This window comes from Amblyomma mixtum, chromosome 7, assembly GCF_055824585.1.
Source record: "Amblyomma mixtum isolate Tamu chromosome 7, ASM5582458v1, whole genome shotgun sequence".
Lineage (NCBI taxonomy): Eukaryota > Metazoa > Arthropoda > Arachnida > Ixodida > Ixodidae > Amblyomma > Amblyomma mixtum.
In genome coordinates, this window is record NC_143018.1 from 64215748 (window position 1) to 64237364 (window position 21617).

A 21617-nucleotide genomic window follows, 5' to 3' on the forward strand; every position below is an offset into this window, starting at 1 on the left:
CGGTGGCCTAGTGGCTATGGTGCTCGGCTACTGTCCCGAAAGACGCGGGTTCGATCCCGGCCGCGGCGGTTGAATTTCTTTGGAGGAGAAATTCGAGGCCCGTGTACTGTGCGATGTCAGTGCACGTTAAAGAACCCCAGGTGGTCGAAATTTCCGGAGCCCTCCACTACGGCGTCTCTCATAGCCTTAGTCTCTTTGGGACGTTAAATCCCATAAACCAAACCAACCAGTCGATTTGCCTGCGATGCTGTCACCACCACGCAACAGTATGTTATTTGACAAGGCAGAGAACTGCAGTCGAAAGTGAGCTGATCATAACTATTCCTTGGATGGCGTAGTCAAATAATGAAGCTCGCTAAGAAAACTGAAATGAGCACGTCTGCTGAAAGGACATTTCACTGTCCATGAAGCCCCTTCAGCTTGCAGGAGAAATTCTGGAGGCAAGTGTACTGTGCGATATCAGTGCACGTTAAAGAACCCCAGGTGGTGGAAATTTCCGGAGCCCTTCACTACGGCGTCTCTCATAGCCTTAGTCGCTTTGGGACGTTAAACCCCATAAACCATAAACCATAACCTTCAGCTTGCAAACTGGAAAGTACCACGGAAGGCAGAATAAAAGATTCTTTTTCGGTTTGTGACGGTGTTACCTCAGGCTTGACAAGACGGCGGCTGGATCTGTACCAGTTGTTTTATTGTCCCTCGCTTCCTGGCCAACTACTCCGACCGTTCTTACATGCTTGCACATTATTGCAGCGCCCCAACACTAGCAGAGCGGTTGGCTATCCCGTGGCCTATAACGCCTGTTTCACATACAAGCGAGCACTCAAGCGAATCCTACCAACGCAGCTAAAAAACCTTTTTCTTGTCATCGCGGCTGCGAGCGGTGAAGTTATAACAAGCTGGAAATTTTCGCTGCGGCGCGCCATTCAACCGCGATGTCGCTTGCATGTGAATCCTTAAGGCGATCAGTGCGCGGTTTCAATACTTGCAATACCCTTCCCTAACCTTCCTAAGTGGAGACAAAGATTGCAATGAACAACCAGTTCAGAACAGTTCTTTACTCTCAGAATCATCTGGCAGTTTGTAATGTTCTGAAAAGCTCGACAAGCTGTTCATTGTCGAGAGAGGTTCTCGCGGTGTTGGTGCTGCAGCGGCACTCTTGAAACGAGAGAGCCACCTTCTGCAGTTGGTCTCGTTCGTAAGGCGGGTGCTGTGCGAAGGAGAAACTAACTGGACCATGAGACAATGGGAATGTCTTTCTACGTAATGGATTGTTGAATCATAACGGTCGTACTTGCAAATCACCAATTTCGAAAGACACAGCAACCAATCTTCACTTCAGGATGATTCCTCAAAGCAAAATCAACTCCTCCGAGTGTTCGTTGTTGGGTTTTCCGGCTCCAGGTCTTCCCGTGTAAAATCAGACACTGCCTTCGGAACGACAGGGTCTCATGTGCTTCCTTGAACGGTAAAGCAGTTGAAGTAAAAAATACCGAGAAAACCTACTAGACAAACTGCTTCACTTGAATGCAGAAAATGATGGCCTTTGACAGCCCATTTGGCAGCTGTAAATGACCTTGTGCTAACGGTAGCAGGCTGTTTAGGAAAGTCCAAAGGGCCTCTCGTATGGAATCGAACTGAGCTTGTAAGAGAAGCTCTGAACGGCACACAGAAATAAACACGCCATCTCGAGAATTTAACGTCTACATTTCGTATTAATTTGGCAGGCTCTAAATGATGTACGGAAGAGAGCATACTGTTCTGTAACTTCCATTGCACCATCGTCTCCTTCCCCTCCAGATGGCCCATGACCATTGAACGAGTGTCGCTGCCTGGTTCCTGAGCACATGGCAGCGCATTTCGGAAAAGTCTTATTTTGAGGGCAGCGCACTTGATGACTACAAGTATGTCACTATTTCTGCCCAGTCGGCGAGAGAATCGAAGTTCTCATCGATGACCCTTGGCCCCAACGGAAAAGTTCAGTGTCGACTTCATGGCCTACTTGTCCACACCCCACTTGCCATGTGTGGCCTTCTTCACCAGTTCGACATGCCTCATGTGCCCTCCTCGCTCCGAACACCAACCAACCTGCAGGATCTCGCTCACATGATGGGCGTGTTTCTCAGTCATGGCACACTACTTTCATGGTTGTCCACCACAATGAGCAGTTCTTCAGCGAACGCCTTTTTCCCCGGCGCGTTCCAACCAACACACCCAATTCCTTTCCACGTCTTAATTGTTACTTCCCCGAACAACAGCCGAGTTCATCGTCGCCGCATTCCTCCGTGTGCCGGTAGCGCGTGCTAAAAACTATATTCAATTGTCATTATATCTATTATACGTTATTGAATAACGCGTCGCTTTCGTTGCGGATTCATCTGGCGAATAACAAGAATGAAACAGACCTGAAAGCTGAGAAATATTGAATCATGACTTACAGCTTACTAGCTGGTTCACTTAACTATGCAGAAAAACTGCGAATAGACGTGAAGACTTCAGTGAGAATTGATTCAGCTACAGGTATGTGGTCTGTAGCTCTTGGTAGCTAGTGAAGTCTAGGGTTCGACGGAATCCCGTCTGGCGAGGAAAATTCATACTGATTTGTCGAAGAAAACATACACTCGCCAAGGTTCAAAGTAAAATAAAAATAAATAATAATACATATTGGTAGCTAGCTGTTCGCATTCATCGTCCTGTTGCACAGGATTGTCAGAACTATGCATCTCTATGCATGAGAGACATACGCTCCTAATGGCGTTAGAAAAATAAATAGGCTATGGCGGTGAAATTAGGCTTACTTTCTTGAGATCATCCTCAATGGCGCTGAAGCCGGTCAGAATTCCAACGTCTATGATAGCCATGTTGGACTCCTGCCCGCCTAAGTACCTGCAAAGTTTATGCAGACTGAAGATCTTGCATATTCCAAACACACATGTGAAAATAAAACGAATGTGAATAGACTTTGAACTGAAACAACTATTTTGAATACACTAAGGCTAAATAAATAACGATGAAGATTTGGTTTTAAAAAGTAGGACAGAATCAGTTCAAGAGCGCCAACGCATATGTCACCAGAGATCCATTCTCCTAGCGTTTCACCCCAAAGAAGCACCGCACCTGGTCAATGGTTAGTTTGTAGCCACTGGAAACCGGGGGAGTTCCCGGTGGCACTGGGGATCAAACAATGCCACCCCCGACATACGAGGCGCAAACTCAAACGACTACGCCACCGCTACGGTGGTTTGAATGCGCTCATTTCAATTCTTTGAAAAAAAGGTCACAGCACTTCTAGTTTTTATTTAGGACATTCCAGTCAGTGTGAGGGTTGTATTCATTACTCTGGGAGCAGTGGGAGGTAGCAGTTGTCCACCAGCGCAAGCTGATCCCCCAGCCCAGCTAATAGCTCGGACCACAGGGATCCTGGACCCAAGACTCTTCTCTGATGACTCCAGCATCAACCCCTATCAGAAAAATGAAGTTTACTCTCTTTCTCTCTCTCTCTACATTCAATTGGACGGGTCGGTCTGCGGTATGAGGTAAAGCATTACGCCAACTCTGTTTCCAGATTGTGCAGAATCACGACACCTGTTTTATAATGAGCTGGACGAAAAATCAACATCTATATTTTGTAACCATTTGTTTCTTAATTAACTTCTTTCGTCTGTACCCCTGATAAAGACCCCCGTGTGACGCCAGGGATGGTAGCTGCCAACGGAATGTATAAGGCTGGCTTCATCATCAAAAACAGTAGGGTCAGCAGCACGCAGGAAATAATCATCTTAAAGTAAAGTCATCTTTTACGATATCTATTTTTCTTTTTAAATGGTTCATTATATCATCGTTTACCTTTGTCCCCTGTGGCACTGGCTCTGTCGGTAGGCCAGCTGCCTCACTGGTAGCTATCAGTGCCACTCACCGGCTCAGGTTTAAAAGTGGTACTAGCCAAAAGCAAACATCGCACTGCGAAAAATAGCAGTTACATTGTACTGCCCCTGGGGCCGGAGACAGATCGCTGCCGACTACTGTAGGCAGTGAAACGAAAGTTTTTGCCCACATCATGACTGTCTAGGCGCCGATCAAGCCTCATGAAGCGTACAGGTTTCTCTAGTATAAAGCGGAACAGTGTTTTAACATTCAATCAATTATCACTATGCCGTTATGCGTGGCAGGCGAAATCTTTCTTCTGTCTCTCTGGGTTTTCTGTTCGTTTATGATAAGCAAAACACATTTTCAACGTTACCAGACAAAAAAACTACAACATCCGTGTTTCTGAAAACGGTTTTTATCGTTCATATTGTAGGAACATGCACTTCCACAGTCTTCCACCAGCTAATCACGTCAAGGTGTTGTGTTTTATAGCGTATGTGAACAAAAATCGCAAGACAGTACGGAGATGGCTGGCGCAGAACAACAAGCCAATCGTGACAGCCGATGAAAAAGATGTGCACAAATCAGGAACCAAGCATACTTATGGCCTCGCTAAATGTCGTTCCTCAATATACCAGCTATGATATACACTGTTCTGTAAGAAGGAGTTCACCTATCCGTGACAACGGTAATGATCACGATCAAGTGTTATATCTTTTTGTCGTAGGAGCGAGTCGGGAGACTGAAGCGCCAAACGCAGGAGGTGAATATTCCCTTCGACAGGCCGCCCGATGATTTCGCGTGATGAGCTGAGGGCCGCCGAGTCCCTGTCGTTTATCAAGTCGCTCAGGTCCTGGGTTTGCAGAAAAACCCTCCCACCACCCGGAAGCAGCTAGTAAGGCTAGCCTGCAGCAAAAGGCATTGTGGTTACGTGACTTCCGATCAATTTCGCCAGCAAATTTTTTTTACCACGGTTTGAGCACAGAAGCTGTCCACGATCGCTTCGTCATCACCCAATCATCGAACGGGCTCAGTGAAAACCTGGTAAGAGTCGTAGAACAGCAAAGGTGTTTGTGGGGCGCGTCTCTCACTCATTACAACTATCAGCACATCGGAAATGTAGTTAGGCTCCGCTCTGAAGTGTTCCTAATGTCAGTATAGTGTAAAAAAATGCACTATATATTTACCAAAGAAGAAATTTCATCGTCATTTTATTGTGCATCATGCTGTTTGGAATCTGAAACATCGTCCTAGCTCAAGTGTACTCTTCTGATAACGCAAAGTGATGCGACCGCAGCGACTGCAGCCGGGCAACAATGAAGCGACCGCAGCCAGGCAACACTATTGAAAATCGCCTTTGCGCTCCTAAGTCTTATCGCTTTGCGCGGTTGTACCAGCATGAATGAGACGACAGCCATCATCATCTTAATTTGCGTTGCGAGATACATTGCTTCGTGGGATTACCGCTGAAGAGGAAAATCCGCGCCAAATGCATGCTATTCATAACGGTCTCAATCGCTGTATTCACCCAGAGGGGCATTTGCTGTGGGCTATGATCTTCGAAGGCTGCGCGCATTTCAGCCAACGGCTGTCTGAAGCTCGGTTAAGAGTGTTCCACATTACCTTGAGCAGACCTTGACATTGTAGGTGGTGTTGCCGGCAGGCTTGTTTGAGTTCATTCCTGAAATTTTGTAGGGACGCATATATATTCATGTTGTTTTTTTCCATTTCATGAACGACAAGTTTAAGCTGTACAGGGTGGTCCACTCTAAGTGCGAACACGGCTCCGCGTGGCCGCGCTCCGCGGAGCGCCAGCGGATCCGGCGCGTTCGCGCATCGAAGCAAAGCCGCGCAGGCGCACAGGGGCCCGGGGGAGGAGCTTCGTATCGTCTGCTACAGCGCTGGCGCGCACCTCGCTTGCATTGCTGGTAGCAGACGATACGAAGCTCCTCCCCCGGGCCCCTGTGCGCCTGCGCGGCTTTGCTTCGATGCGCGAACGCGCCGGATCCGCTGGCGCTTCGCGGAGCGCGGCCACGTGGAGCCGTGTTCGCACTTAGAGTGGACCACCCTGTACATCACTGCCAGCGCACACCGTATTTTGTTATTTGTTACTGATTCTGTGGTTGTAAAAAAAAACTTGGGACTTTAGAAGCTGCCAGTAAGTTCTGAGACTCAAGTACCATGAGGCCTATAAGGGTGTTAAAGAACTATCGTTTAGCCCTTAAAGAACCCAAAAACATTTTAGGAGCCTCAGCCCACGCTTTTTCAAGCTTCTGCGTGCTCCCTTGAGAAAAAAGTGGGCGTGATTTCTAACTCATGAGCACCGGCCATGAGTAAAGACGCCTGATCACGCAGCAGTGTTAAGCAATGAAGTTAGTTTGGCGTGTTTTTTTTTTATTTTTCTCAGCCGTAACACTGCTGCAACACAAAAGGCACACTAATAATCATGTCTAGTAAACAAGAACATTTCACTGCTGGCAAACGGTTATGGAAAGCATATGCATGCTAGTGTCTAAAATTTCTTCGTGTTTTCACGCAACTCAGATAGAAGGGGGTGAGGCTGACTTTATGCGTGTAAATTTCTCTCACCGGTAGATCTTCCCACACGGCTTCTTGATATCTGTTCTGTAACGAGCCAGAAGAGTGCAGTATATAAGACAATGTGATATGGCATAAAGCATGCACGTCGTTTAAAAGGCGCTTATGTTTCTTATTAAGAAGCGAAGTCACGTTGGTATGTCAGTTTTTTTTGTGTGCGTGGCTATCCACATGGCATGCGTTGTCGCCAGATGGACCATGGTTAGCGGCTCACATCTTGAAGTTGATGCTTGAAGTCTTTTTTTTTTTGCCAGACCCAGAAATGGTTGAATTAGCTAAGTTAACCCTTGAAAGATCAAGTTACTAGGCGCAGAGTCAAAGGCTAAAGGAAGAATTATGTTTTGCGAGGAGTCAAGCCTAATGAAACAAAGTATCTGTTCTCTGCTGCTAGAGACACATCGTATATTTTTGATAACATATTTTTGCATTGCCATAGTTACTGTCAGTCGACGATACGTATCGCTGTCCATTAGATAGGTGGCCGGCAATCTTACCTATACGGCGCTAGGCACAGGAACCACTCAAAAATTTCGTTACCTTTATCAACGCCTAACTCCTCCGAAAGTGCAGCAGGAAATTCTTCGGGCAGTTTCCTGCCTCTGGGGAGTTTCTTGCCTCCTTTACCAGTTTCAACTTCAACTGAAAGAGAGAACTACAACGGAGAAAAGAGGCATTGGTTGAGAAAACATAGCTGTGAGCTTGGAAGTTTGAAGGCTCCAAGTGAGCAGTACGGAAGAACGTGAGTGCAGTGCCTAAAAGAAAATACCTTGCACACTTTCTCAGGAGGCACCAAGGCGTTGTACCTGATCCTGACATTCAGCGCAGCCGCTCCCGTTCCGGTTGCGTTGATTACTATTTGTCCTCGGGCATCAAAGATCTGAACAAGAATTTAATGCGTCAGGACTCGGTGAAGCCTGGTAATGATAGATGGGCATTTGAGCAAGTTAACAAGCAGCATTTGAGCAAGTTATTTAGAGTCAAGTACTGTCAAAGCGAATGCTCAAAATGTATGATAGTTAAAAAATTCCAAACCAAAGTTTTATTCTCTTACCTCCCATTATTTATCCAAAGCGCCCTTTCTGGCTACGTCAAACATTCGATCTTGGACCTCGAGCTTGAAGCCTTAACGAGGCGACATCTGAGGTATAAGTTACTCTAATTCGTGGTGACATCTTCCAGCAGTGAATTGAGTGGTTATGTCTTTATCTCTCATTAAAGCAAGTCTGCACCAGGATGGCCGGAAAATTGTTGCTTTCAGCACAAGCGACAGTTCGTGAAGCGCGACTGATACTTTGCAGTCACTACGAGGTGCGGCAACCAGAGTATTTTGTACTCACGTCAAACTCCTTCAATACACCAGCATTGTCACGGTTGATGTCATAATGATGCCTCGTATTATCGGCAAAAACTGAGACGGAGATATTTGGGGCAGCATTCGTTTCTTGCATGGAGTACTCGGAGAGGGCCTGTAGCGCGACTACAGTGTCCTGCAGAAAGAATACAAGACATATTGCTCGCGTGTTGCGGTCGCTTCTTGACGCCTGTCAGTGATTTAGACTTTGAAATGTTTTGTAGCGATGCAGCGGGAGTGAAACGGTCGCAGACCACCTAACACCAAACACCGCCATCAGTGGCTTAACGTTCGTAATATTTACGCTCTCACAATGTCGCATCGTATAAAGCGCGATGAAATTTCCAACATCACTTTGGAATCATGTCTGGTTAGGTCAGTCCTTAGGTATTATATCAATCAATCAGTGGGTCAGTCACTTTCATGCTCAATCATTCAATTACCAACTGCTTGGTTTCCTGGTTTTGTTTGCATTTTACACCACGATATGCTTAACTTCGTTAAAACATTAAGTTGAGCTAGTTGGTAATGGCTTGAAGGAATCATATTCTTACCGCTAAGAATATGATTCCTTCATGCTTAACTTCACCAGCATGTTCAATATCATCATCATTATTAGAACAACTACGCCCACAGTAGGAGAAAGGCCTCATCTCCCATTGACCTCTAACCCTGTCCTTAGCAAGTTGCTGCCATTCTATCCCAGCAAAACTCCTAATATCATCCCCCCACCTGAATCTCTCCCATCCCTGTCTGCGCTTGTCGTGTCTAGGAAAGCACAATGTCACCCAAGGAGAACAATTGTTTTCTACCCTTCGCATTACTTGCACTGGCTATGCCGGTTTCTCCTTCTTGGTCCAGACTGGAGTGTAATAAACACGTTTCTTCACTAATCCACTTTTCTCTCTTTTTATCTCTTCAAATAAGGAAGTAATTACACATTGGCATCCATCCAAACGCAGCCATACGGCCGCTAGAGAAAGCTATACAGCTTCCACAGAAACTTCGTTGTTAAAGAAAAATTCATCCTGGTCTGGAGTTCGAACCAGGGACCACCGCTTCTCTGGAGCCGTCGCTCTATCAAATAATCTAACCGGGACGGCAAGCATTTGATAGGGCGAAAGTGAACTGATCAATCACTGGAAGTGAGAACAGTATTGGTCAAATGTTTACCGGAATCCCCCAAGGTGCAATGGGTTCCTGACAACTTAGTAATTACTCTGTCATCCACCCGAGCGCAGCCGTCCGGCTACAAAGGAAAGCTATACAGCTTCCACAGTAACTTCATACTTAAAGAAAAATTCGCCCTGGTTCGTGTTTCGAACCCAGGACCACCGTTGTATAGCTGTATAGATTTCCTTTTGTAAGCGCATCGCTATGTTGGGGTGGATGCCGATGAATATTTACTCCCTTATCATAAATCGACTACACTTTGGGGGACTCCCTAAACATTTCATCAGTTCTGTCTCAATGTCACAACAACAATTTTGCTTTCTGCAGGTCACTGCGCAGCTCTTAGTTTAATTGCAAGCCTTCTCGTTAGCCTACAGGGTTCTCATTCAGAGGTGAGTGCAGACAGGATGCAAGTTTTATTTACTTTTCCTGCAACGGACCGGACCAATATGCCCTTTATGACATGAGAATATCCGTCAAATGCGCTCCGCCAAACGCTACCGTTAACTGTATTCGTATTGCACAAACCTGAGTGGACACAAACGACCCAGACGCTGACCGGTGCCGCTGGAGCCAGTTCACGAACTTCCTGCTCGAGTCGATGTCGCGGTGTCTCAGGTGCGCCAGCAATGCGTAGCTTGCGCCCTCCACATCCACGCCAGTGGCGTCGTCTCCCGTGCTCAATGTGTTCATCTCTGAAAATGCATGCCAGTACGTGCTTCCGTTTTTAAAACACTCTTTGTGCCCTTGAAAAAAGTTCAAAAGTTTGTTCGCTTACCCCACCCTCACCTCCTCTCACATCGCTCTCCATAATCATTATCATCATAATCAACTTAACTACCTTCACTACAGGACAGAGGGCTCTTCCACTGACTTCCAAAAATTACAGAAGAAACTTTGGAAATTCTAAAGTGTGCTTGGCGAAAGCCTTGTGGTCAACCCACTGCCGCTTCCCCGAACCGCTTGGCGCGGAATCACTGGGCCGCTTCGGAGCCATGCGTCTCACTCAATCGACTGCACCGAGAGGTCTGGCGAAGGAGCGGCGGTGCAGCTGCCAACGGCCGTCGCCCGCGCGCTCGTTCTACCGCTACTGTGTGACGTCACGGTTGCTATGCATAGGTGCGCCCCCCACCGGCGCACCGGCTGCTAAGGAAGGGAGGAGGTTGCGCCGTTACTGCGCGGAGGAGAGTCCACAGTTAGCACGATTCCAGCGCACGGACGGACACAGCGAGCATCAGCCATTAAAGGCTTTCGCCTTAATAATTCCTGCCCTGCGCCAGCTCCGGTAAACTTATCTAACAAGCTTCCTAATTTTATCCACCCACTGCAACTTCTGCTGTATCCTAATACGTTTTCCTTTGATTCTATTCCCTTAGAATTAGAGACCATCGCTTATCTTCACTTTGCACTAACGCCCTCAACCTCATAAAAATTATAAAATGCTATCTGCAACTGGTGAAGCAAGCAATAAAAACTCTAGGCTATGCGTCTTTGCTGATTTTTGTCGCATGTAAAAAGCTAGAGCACGTGGGTACTATTGACGACTGTTACAGTTCCCTGGTGTCGAAATGAGAAGGTTGATTATCAAATGGATCGCCTACTGGCAGGCTGTGCTATAGAGCACCATCTCGTAGCAGCAAAGCTATCGCGAAGGGTCAGGCGATGCTTTATTTTGCGAAAAGCTTCGTCAACACAGCCCCTAGTTCGTTTCTACCAACCCAGTCTACTAACCACGTGTTTATCAAAGAATGTAATTGAAGGACGAAGAGATAGCATCATATCTTTAGAGGAACCTAGTCTGCGTTATATGGTACCAGTGTCTTCGAGCAGGTGGCCTTTCAAGACATCCATCGACTTCATACGGTCGGCTCCTGGGACGAAGCTTAGGGCGTAGGCTACAAGGGCGGCCACGTAAGGGTGCTTGATGACGTCGAGACGCTCGCTGAGGTAAAACCTGGCTCGCGCTATGGTCGCATTTGCTTCCTGCAACAGAACAGGATTGCAATGAAACAACTGTGAACACGTTGCGCTATTTCCGCGGCAGGTGTCATTGTTGTTGATCAGGCACGGATCAAAAGGTAGCTACGGTCAGTGAGACCACAACTGTAAGTGCAAAAATAGGCGCATGCTTGGTCTCCGAATTACATTTCTTTTTTCTGACATAAGTTCTAATGCGTCTGCTGCTGGATAATTGCCAGCCGTTAAACTGCTCCTGTAGAATGCAGCTGCCTTCATTATCTGCCTTTGAATGTTCTTTGATCTCTAACTAGTACTCTGGCCTCCATATAAACTGTATTTGCCGAACTCGTGGGCTAAAGCGAGGTGTTAATTTTTTGCTTCGCCAATGTGGACAAATGGCTGCTATGAGGGTGTTGTATTTCGCTCGTGACAGAAGTGTAAATTTATTTCCCAAGACAGCCGGTTTTCTACCTCACAACTAATCGCTTCTAGTAGGCTCTTCCATTCCAGTGGGCAATCTGTAAAAACCGAGGGAAAGTCGTCGGGATTGCCGTTGGTTTCGCTATTGTTGTGTGCAGTATTTTAAGAACCCTGTCTTCACCACAACACGATCCGCAGTGTTAAGTTGTGTGTCAGTGAATGATTTCGAAGTTTACAATCTTGATGCGGATCTCTCGGCTGTTAGATGATTGTCTATTTTATTAAAATATTAAATGTACAACGCGCCAAGTGATCTCACTTCGACGTCGGAGCTGCAAACAAAGTTTATTTTATGATTTTCGAGGAACACGAACGCTCAACACAGCTCGACAGCGCACTAACTGTATTTCACACTAACTAATGTGAACAGCAGGCTAATGCAAATCTAAGAGCCACCATAGAAGGCCTATATCTGTGCTAACGCATGTACTATATATACCTATATACTATGTATATACTGAGCATAGCCGCCGCGGTGGCTCAGTGGTTATGGTGCTCGACTGCTGGCCCATAAGAAGCAGGTTCGATCCCGGCCGCGGCGGCTAGAATTTCTTTGGAGGAGAAATTCTAGAGGCCCGTGTACTGTGCGATGTCAGTGCACGTTAAAGAACCCCAGGTGGTCGAAATTTCCGGAGCCCTCCACTACGGCGTCTCTCATAGCCTTAGTCGCTTTGGGACGTTAAAACACATAAACCAACCAACCTATACTGAGCATAGGGCTCCAGTGAATATTTATCCCGGCTACATTTTTAGCAGAATAAAATATCATGTTTTTTATCTAAACTAACCCAAATAACGAGTAATCAGAGAAAGCAGATCTTTCGCCTTCAGTAACTTCGTGTTAGTGTCTCTACGTAAGTTCACGAATGCCCTAATGTCAACCTTTACTCATGTACACTAACATTCGCACAAAAAAAAACAGCGTGTCAAGCTCACCTGTGATATGGGTGCCGATGTAGATGCGCACTCGTGAAACGTAAGCAGAACGAATGCTGTCATGGCTGTTGTGCCGTGCACGCTGCCCTGCAAGTCGGCGGAAATACAGCAAGGGGGGATCAGCGAATTGGACGCTACGAGCATAACATAGATGCAAGTTCTATTAAAGGTATCGACTTGCTTACAGTCACGGGGAACAGTGCTTCGTAATGGCGATACTCACAGTCAGGACCCTTCTAGGCTGACCTGTGTGGAGAAGGCAGGTAGCGACTCGTAGCACTTATGTTGACTGCATAACCCTTTATTGCCGACTGGTCGTAGCAGTGTGCGGTAATGATATATAAATGCTGTGTGTTAATATTTTATGGCTCTTTTATGAGTCATTATTCGACAGCAAGGGTCCGTTCATACAGTATTACGTGTGCACTGCAATCCTGGCGGACAAACGTGCTCCGACGAAGGGTATACCGCCTCGCCTGATCCAACAAATCGCAAGTTCCATATCTGATTCCGGCGGAAACAAGAGATAGGGAGGCATCAGTTGACAATTTCCTTCTTTTCTTCGGCGCTAGAGAAAGCCGGCAAGGTGGGTAAAGGGACCAAGCACGGAAAGAAAGCCCGGAGCAGAAGCACTGTTTATTAATTCGATAGGATTAGAAGCCCCATGAAGCCAAAATTTGTCGGTTATAAATTTCGCCCATTGGCTCGAGAGATATGACGTCATCAGACCCAAGCATTTCGATTTCTTGTAGGAAAGTGATGTCACGAAAAGTGGCGCTGCTTTAGAAAAGTGGCGCTGCTTGGATGGCCTTGAAGGCCGTGTAGACTGTTTATATCTGGTGGGGCTGGCGGTTTAAAGACACGTGACACGACATTCCGAGTCCGCCGCTACGGTTTGGAATGTCGCAGGTCAACACTCACAAGGATAGCGTACGCGGGCAACAAACACAATCAAAAGTGCAAAGTTAGCCGCAGTGCTATCAGTTGTGAGCACGGATGCATTTATTCTACCGTCGGACAGTTACAAACAAAAGGCTTCAAATACAGACGGCAGCGTCTCCGCTCGCGGCTGAAGGCTCTCTCCCCGACTCGGCACTCCGAGAGGGAACGCGCGGAGACAGTCAGGGTTGCCAGGCCACTTATGAGTTTGGCTGTTCTAGGCGGTGAGTGGCTTGCACCTCACATCCCACCCCGCCTGCAAGTCCAAGTCCTCTTGGACAGGAACATTAGTCTACTTTGGCAAAGTCGTAGTCAAGCAGTCGCCTGGGTGGTGCACGGTGACGCTGAGGTCGCTGACTCGCTGAACCAGTTGGCTGATCCGGCTCATTGGTTATAGGTGGCATTTGCTCGGCATTGTCTTCGTCAGGACTCGGGATAGGTTGCACGGCTTCGCATGTGGGCTCCACTAGCACTGGGTCGAGTTTGGAGACCCACAGTGCCTGATCATTGTTGCATAGTTTTTGGAGGACGGTCACAAGTGTGGCATTGGCACGTTCCACCAGTCTGTTGCTAGCTGCCCTGTAAGCTACTGCGAAGTGTATGTTCACACCATGCGTATGCATGAAGTTCTTGAACAGGTGTGATTCAAATGACTTGGCATGGTCACACAAACAATGGTCAGGAGCACCAAACCTGTAAAACACTGAGTGGAGATGTTTCAAGGCATCTTTTGTAGAGGTTGTAGGCACAGCAGTTTCATTGTGGAAGTGTCCCAGTATAGGTGCTGTTGTAAGTGCGGCACGAAGGGCTTCAAAGGCTTGTTGACACTCAACTGTCCACTCGAAGTCAGCCTTTCGGATGACAGCTTGCAGAGGTGCGGCAACTTTCGAGAAGTTCGGGATGAAGCGGCTCTTTTTGTCTTTCTGCGTCACGACAATGGCAGGAAATCCCCAAGGTCTAGATGAAGAACGGATGATGTCATTTTGAAGAAGAGATGCTGTTTGGGTTTCGAGGAACTTCCGATCACTGGCTGTGTAGCGGTATGGTTGCCGTCCATAAGGCTTTGCATTCGGCAGTAAGTTGATCTCGTGCTTGATGCCTTCATAAAGGCCAATGTCATCAGGACTGGTAGCAAAGAGACGTGAGTGGCGGTGCACTATTTGCTTCACTGCTGGCTGTTCTTCGGGCTTGAGTTGGGTCCCGATGACGATATCAGGGAAACTGTTGGGCGTGGATGAACATGGCTCAGAAGGAAATACGCTGCATGAGGCTGGCTGGGCTGGGCTCTTGTAGTCTGCTGGCTGAGTTTGAGACTGGGCTGCCTTGTTGAGCTTGCTCCACACGGGCTCGTGTTCGTCTGGTTCAAAATCCATTTGTAGGGGTTCGCTGGTGGTATGCGGTGGGTCAAAGCGAGACAAAGTTGATGTTTTAAGTATCACTGCATTGGACATACGCGGTAACAGTTCCTCTTTGCACAGCACGACAGTGTTTGTAGAGGGCTGGCAGATAACAGGAAGGTGTGGTGGTCTGAAATGAAGTTCCGCTTGAGCAGCATAAAACCAGTCCTCTCCCAGGATAAGGGGAAGGGCATTTCTCTGAAGGACTGCTGCTTCCACAATTGCAGAGAGGGGGCCTACGCTGATTTGCAAGAAGACAGATCCCTGAGGCGCGACGGAGGCTCCTCCTACGACGAGAAGGGGTGGCTTTGTCCACGGCTCTATGCTGAGGTTTTCAGCTAGGCTGGCAGCGAGGATAGTGACGTTGGAACCACTGTCTGGGAAGGCATTGATCTCTCCAAGGCCCTTGACGTGAGCAGTGATAACCGCACACCTGAGCATGGATCCAAGCAAAGGGTCCTCAGTGCGGCCAACACAAGCTGTTGGCGTTTTAGGGATTGTTTGCGTCTTGTCTCGGGAGGGCTGTCCTTTCTCAGTGCAGTTGCTAGCCAGATGGCCCTTTTCCTTGCAGCTATAACATACTGCTTCGCTTAGGTCTTGCCCTCGTCTGTAGGCAGGTGCACCATACTTGGAAGAGATTGCCTCGTACCGATGTTCTTGGTCAGCAGGTGGCAGGTTGGATATTCTTGAGGGCGGCAGCCTTGCACGGTTTGGTTGCTGGTAGGTGCTATTTATAGGTTGGGAAGGCTGGCGGATGTCTGCAGTGCTCTCGGTCGTGGCTGTAGCACTGGAGGTGACAGGACGCGGCTGTCGACTTGAAATTGGCGCGGATGGCTTTGTCAGTCTAGTCATGCGAGAGTGGTCCATGGCACGATCAACTTCTGAAGCGATGCTGACGAAATCCTGGACAGTCTTCGGGCGTTGAACGACGATCGCTGTAGCCACTTGCTCATCACGGATGCCCTGAATTAAATATTCGATGCGCTCTTTGTCAGTCAATGAAAGCGGGCACCTTCCAATTATCTTGAGCTTGGCGAAAGTATAGGTAACCAGGCTCTCACCGGGGCTTTGCTCACGCGCACCGACAAGTTCCTGCCACTGTATAAGCGACAGTCGCTCGCCGAACTGCGCTATAAGCGCTTCCTTCCACTCTGACCAAGTTTTTAGCTGGTGGCCAGTGATTTCCTTCCAGTCAGCGGCTGGGCCACGAAGTTTTGAGAGGGCGATGGCTAGCAGGGTAGCGGGTTCCCAAGAGGCAAGCTGTTGGGTGCGCTCGAGATCGTCTATCCATCGGGTTACGGATAACCCTCCGTCGCCACTGAATGTCGGAAGCGTTGATGACAAGTCCGGCAAAGTTGTTACGTGCACTGCTCTCGTAGAGGCTTGTGACAGTGACAAAGCTAGTTGATTTTGAAGGTAGGCGGTCAAAATCTGCATATTCTGTACGGGGTCGGCGCTGAACACTGGCATAGGCTGGAAAAACTGGTCACCTTGAGTTGGAGCGGGCTGCGTCTCGGTGACTGATCCAGTTGTTTCCGGTAGCAGGACTCGTTTTGCGGCAGTGTCAGCAAGGATGCGAGAAATAAGTTCGTCCTTGGAACCAGTATTGTCCAAATTGCGTTGCGATAGTTCATCTCGCAAGAAGTCCATTCTAAAACCAGCGAGGTCCGAGGCGGTGGCTTCCTCCCAGTTTATGAGCGGCATGGCGGCGGCGGCGGCGGTGAGACGGGCGTTGGGCTTTGGCTGCTGGTGCTCGACACACGTTGACTCTGGCTTTCGGTGAAGTGGCTTGCGGCTTCGAATGGGCGGGCTACACCGAGGTTCGGGACGTCGACTGCGCCATATGTGAGCACGGATGCATTTATTCTACCGTCGGACAGTTACAAACAAAAGGCTTCAAATACAGACGGCAGCGTCTCCGCTCGCGGCTGAAGGCTCTCTCCCCGACTCGGCACTCCGAGAGGGAACGCGCGGAGACAGTCAGGGTTGCCAGGCCACTTATGAGTTTGGCTGTTCTAGGCGGTGAGTGGCTTGCACCTCACACAGTAGAGCACCGCATGCTCTGGTGGTCGATTTCCGGAGCCCTTCACTGCGGCCTCCATCATAGCCTGAGTCGCTTTGGGACGTTAAACCACCATAAACCAAACCAAAATACCTAGGTGTAAAGAGGAAGACGCTTAGCAGACGGAGCAACAGAACCGATGCGCGGCGCGAGGCGAGAAGAAGACGATCGGCAGCTGAAGCAGCAGAACCGACGCGCGGCAAAAGCATCAACTGTTCCGGGACCGGACCTGCCCTTGCCCGCTCTAACCGGCCTTAACAACCAGTCATCTCTTGCCAATAAAGGCCGCTACATCTTGGTGGAGGCTGCGGGATTCCGTCCTGGAGCTACGTAACCGTACCATCACTACCCCCATGCCTGCCAACGCCAACCAGCCAGCCAGCTCCTCGCCGGCACCCGTTGCTTGCCATGGTGCGCTCCGCCAGCGCGACCCTGCCGTCTTCAGCGGCACGGACGATCACGACGTGGAGGATTGGTTGTCCTCTTACGACAGGGTGAGCGCTCATAACCGTTGGGACGACACTATGAAACTCACCAACGTCATCTTCTACCTAACCGGCGTCGCCCACCTTTGGTTCCAAAACCACGAATCGGACTTCACCACCTGGACCGAATTTAAAACCAGCTTCGCCGACATCTTCGGCCGTCCGGCAGTACGCAAACTTCGAGCCGAGCAGCGTCTTCGCGTTCGCGCACAGCAGAGTGGTGAATCATACACCAGCTACATAGAAGATGTCATCAATCTCTGCAAGCGCGTCAATGCGTCCATGGCGGAGGCCGAAAAAGTTAAACACGTCCTGAAAGGAATCGAAGACGACGCTTTCAATATGATTGTGGGCAAAAACGTCACATCTGTAACCGATATATTCGACCACTGCCAAAGCTACGACGAGCTCCGCCGACAGCGCGTTTTCACTCGGCAGCCCTCTGCACAGACAGACACAGTAACTAGCCTGAGCATGACGATTGAGGACAGCTCGCTACTGCTCCAGATCAAGCAGTTTGTCCGTGAGGAGGTTGCGCGGCAGCTTTCGCTTCTTCCTACCGTTCCGAGTCCATCTAACCTAACTCCGACACTCCAGCACGTGATCCGGGAGCAAGTGTCCGAGGCCCTGCCGCCGGTTTCCTCCCAGTCTCCCGTCGCTGCGCCACTAACCTACGCCGAAGCAGTCAGGCGTCCCCGCCCAGACACATTCGTGTCGTACCAACATCCACCGCAGTCGACCCCATTTCGTCCTGCCCGGCCACCACTGCAACGTTTCCGTCCATGGCGCACACCAGACAACCTACCCATTTGTTATGCCTGCAGCATTCCTGGCCACGTGATGCGTCACTGCCGCCGCCAAGTTTCGTCCCCTGCTGCGGATACCGACCCTCGAGGTTACGCCTACGCCCCTCCCCAGCCTTTTCACCGCACTTCGCCTTCTGAGCCCACTGGTTCCTCCGATTACAGCCCCTCTATTCGCCGCCGTTCTCCATCTCCGCGTCGCCGCTCGGTTTCCCCGATGCGCCGTCGTCCCTCTTCCCCTTCGGAAAACTAGTGCCCGCAGTTCCGGAGGCAAGAACTGCGTGCTCGTCGCCAAGCTCAAGACCTCGACTTTCTCCGGCCAATCTGATCACCGTTTCTGTGGAGGGCACCGATGCTTTCGCGCTTGTTGACACCGGTGCTGCTGTATCTGTACTCAGTGCAAAATTGTGCCGCCAGTTACGAAAAGTGATGACTCCGCTATCTGGTTTTATGCTTCGCGCCGCTAATTCGCAAAATATCGCGCCTTTGGGGGCCTGTACAGCTCGAGTTACTATTCAGGACGTTCTGTACGTTGTTGAATTCATCGTCTTCGCATCGCCGTCTCACGACGTCATCTTAGGCTGGGACTTTCTCTCGCGACATGAAGCTGTCATCGACTGCACTCGTTCCGAAGTCGCCCTTCTTCCATTCGGCGACGCATCGGTGAGCGCTTCCACTAACCCGTGCTCCAAGTTGACTGTGGCTGATGACGTCGTGATCCCGCCGTGCTCTGCTGTGCTCGTCTCTGTTCATTGCCACTCTGCATCCAACGGCCCTGTCATCTTCATCCCGTCCGACTCCTTCGCTTCTCGTCACTGTCTACCCCTGCCATTAGCCGTCCTTACCGTCTCAGCCGGCTGCAGCGCCTTGCCCCTGACGAATCCATTCCTGTGCCCCTCTAATCTTCTTCGCGGTGAATGCCTGGGACGTGTCCAGCCTTTCGCCTCCATCGTCGCCTGGGAGCCTTATGAGGATGACCCCTGCCGCATGCAAGTGTCTTCACTTACTTCTTCCCCATCGTCTCCTGATCCCGCTCCCGAAGCCGTCTTTGAGCGCCCAATCGACGCGAATCTTTCGCCACCGCAGAAGACCCAGCTTGAGGCCCTGCTAAATAAGTTTCGGTCATCGTTTGACTTCTCCAACCACCGTTTGGGCCGCACCTCAGCTGTTACCCATAGGATCGACACTGGCGCCCATGCACCGTTGCGCCAACGGCCATATCGCGTCTCGGCCACCGAACGCCAAGTTATCGACGCCCAGGTAAATGACATGCTACAGAGGGGCGTCATACAACCATCGCACAGTCCTTGGGCTTCCCCCGTCGTCCTTGTCACCAAAAAAGATGGCTCTATCCGCTTTTGCGTTGACTACCGGCGCCTGAACAAAGTTACCCGCAAAGACGTCTACCCGCTGCCCCGCATTGATGACGCACTTGACTGCTTGCAGGGAGCTGAATTCTTTTCTTCTTTAGATCTACGTTCGGGTTATTGGCAAGTCCCGATGGCCGACGCTGACCGCTCCAAGACAGCCTTTGTGACGCCTGACGGGCTCTATGAATTCAACGTCATGCCCTTCGGACTATGCAATGCCCCTGCCACTTTTGAGCGGATGATGGACACGATACTGCGCGGCCTGAAATGGAAAACATGCTTATGTTACTTGGACGATATCGTTGTTTTCTCCCCAGATTTCCAGACGCACCTCGTTCGGCTGGAGCAAGTTTTGGGATGCCTCGCGGCAGCCGGGCTTCAACTCAATTTAAAGAAATGTCGCTTCGCTGCTCGTCAGTTGACGATTTTGGGCCACGTCGTGTCGAAACAGGGTGTCCTTCCTGACCCAGCAAAGCTTCGTGCTGTCTCTGAGTTTCCGAAGCCCTCTACGATGAAGGAACTTCGCAGTTTCATCGGCTTATGTTCTTACTTCCGGCGCTTTATCCGAAATTTCGCTTGCATCATCGCACCTCTGACTGCACTTCTTCGTGGCAGTAGCGACCTATCAAGCTGGAGTCCTGCCTGTGACGACGCGTTCATCACGTTGCGCCGTCTACTTACCTCTCCGCCCATACTGCGCCACTTTGACCCTGCTTCTCCAACTGAAATCCACACAGATGCCAGTGGCGTTGGTATCGGTGCTGTTCTTGCTCAACGCAAACCTGGGTATGCGGAGTATGTTGTTGCATACGCGAGCCGCACCCTGACGAAGCCAGAGCAAAACTACTCAGTAACTGAAAAAGAGTGCTTGGCGATCGTTTGGGCGATCGGAAAATTTCGGCCTTACGTGTACGGCCGGCCTTTCGCGGTCGTCACGGACCACCATTCCCTATGTTGGCTGTCCTCCCTAAAAGACCCAAATGGCCGCCTCGCCCGATGGGCCTTACGCCTTCAAGAGTACGATATTCGTGTGATCTATCGCTCTGGCAGGAAGCATAACGACGCCGACGCTCTCTCTCGTTCACCTCTAGCCAATGAACGTGCCTCTCCTCCCGCCATCGACTGCGCCTCCTTGTCATTGGACGATATGCCCAACGAGCAGTCCAAGGACCCTTGGATCACTTCTCTTGTACGTTATCTTTCAGACCGTTCTGTCGTGCCGGTACCGCGCGCAATCCGCCGTCAGGCTGCCCACTTCACTGTTTATGATGGGATTTTGTACCGCCGCAATTACCTCTCTGATGGGCGCAAATGGCTCCTAGTGATCCCTGGACATTTACGCTCAGAAATATGCGCAGCCTTTCATAGCGACCCGCAAGCTGGTCACGGCGGTGCTTTTAAGACCTACAACCGGCTTCGCCTCCGCTATTACTGGCGCGGCATGTATAACTACGTACGAAAATTCGTCCGTTCCTGCCCCGATTGCCAGCGCCGCAAGCTCGCTCATCACCACTCGACCGGCCCTATGCAGCCTCTGTCTTGCCCATCCAGGCCATTTGACCGAGTTGGCATTGACCTGTATGGACCACTTCCCTACACTGCTGCAGGAAACCGCTGGGTCATCGTCGCTGTAGACCACCTGACACGGTACGCCGAAACAGCCGCCCTCCCAGCTGCTACGGCGCGGGATGTTGCAGCCTTCCTCTTGCACCATTTCATACTTCGGCACGGAGCCCCGCGTGAACTGTTGAGCGACCGTGGGCGGGTGTTTCTGTCAGACGTAGTTTCATCTCTTCTGCAGCAATGCAACATTACTCGCCGCACCACTACTGCCTATCATCCCCAGACGAACGGCTTGACAGAACGTTTCAATCGAACATTAGGTGACATGTTGTCAATGTACGTCGCGGCAGACCATTCTAACTGGGACGTCGTCCTCCCCTTCGTCACATATGCCTACAACACCGCTACGCAGAGCACTACTGGTTTCTCACCATTCTTCCTTCTATACGGCCGTGAACCATCCTCGCCGCTCGACACTATTCTTCCGTACCATCCTGATTCGTCGGAATCCACAACCGTATCTGAAGCCTCCAGACACGCTGAAGAGTGCCGCCAGCTCGCCCGGTCATTCACGTCTGACGACCAAGGGCGCCAGAAATACCGTTTCGACCACTCCCATGGCACAGACACTTTT

At 49.9% G+C, this 21617-nt stretch overlaps 1 protein-coding gene across 2 annotated transcripts in view; it reads right to left on the reverse strand.

Annotated features, from left to right (window-relative positions):
• Positions 1 to 21617, reverse strand: part of LOC149336303 (venom factor-like) — a 102314-nt gene that overhangs the window by 13034 nt on the left and 67663 nt on the right. Inside the window, exons 26-34 of one of the 2 annotated variants that reach the window (XM_089552810.1) lie at positions 12365 to 12451; positions 10804 to 10972; positions 9518 to 9684; positions 7803 to 7952; positions 7232 to 7342; positions 7003 to 7117; positions 6457 to 6492; positions 5491 to 5548; positions 2799 to 2886 (exon numbers count right to left, since the gene is read on the reverse strand). In XM_089552810.1, the coding sequence (XP_089408936.1) occupies positions 2799 to 2886; positions 5491 to 5548; positions 6457 to 6492; positions 7003 to 7117; positions 7232 to 7342; positions 7803 to 7952; positions 9518 to 9684; positions 10804 to 10972; positions 12365 to 12451 (981 nt within the window). The remainder of the gene's footprint in view (positions 1 to 2798; positions 2887 to 5490; positions 5549 to 6456; positions 6493 to 7002; positions 7118 to 7231; positions 7343 to 7802; positions 7953 to 9517; positions 9685 to 10803; positions 10973 to 12364; positions 12452 to 21617) is intronic. The other variant, XM_089552811.1, reaches the window with a different exon arrangement.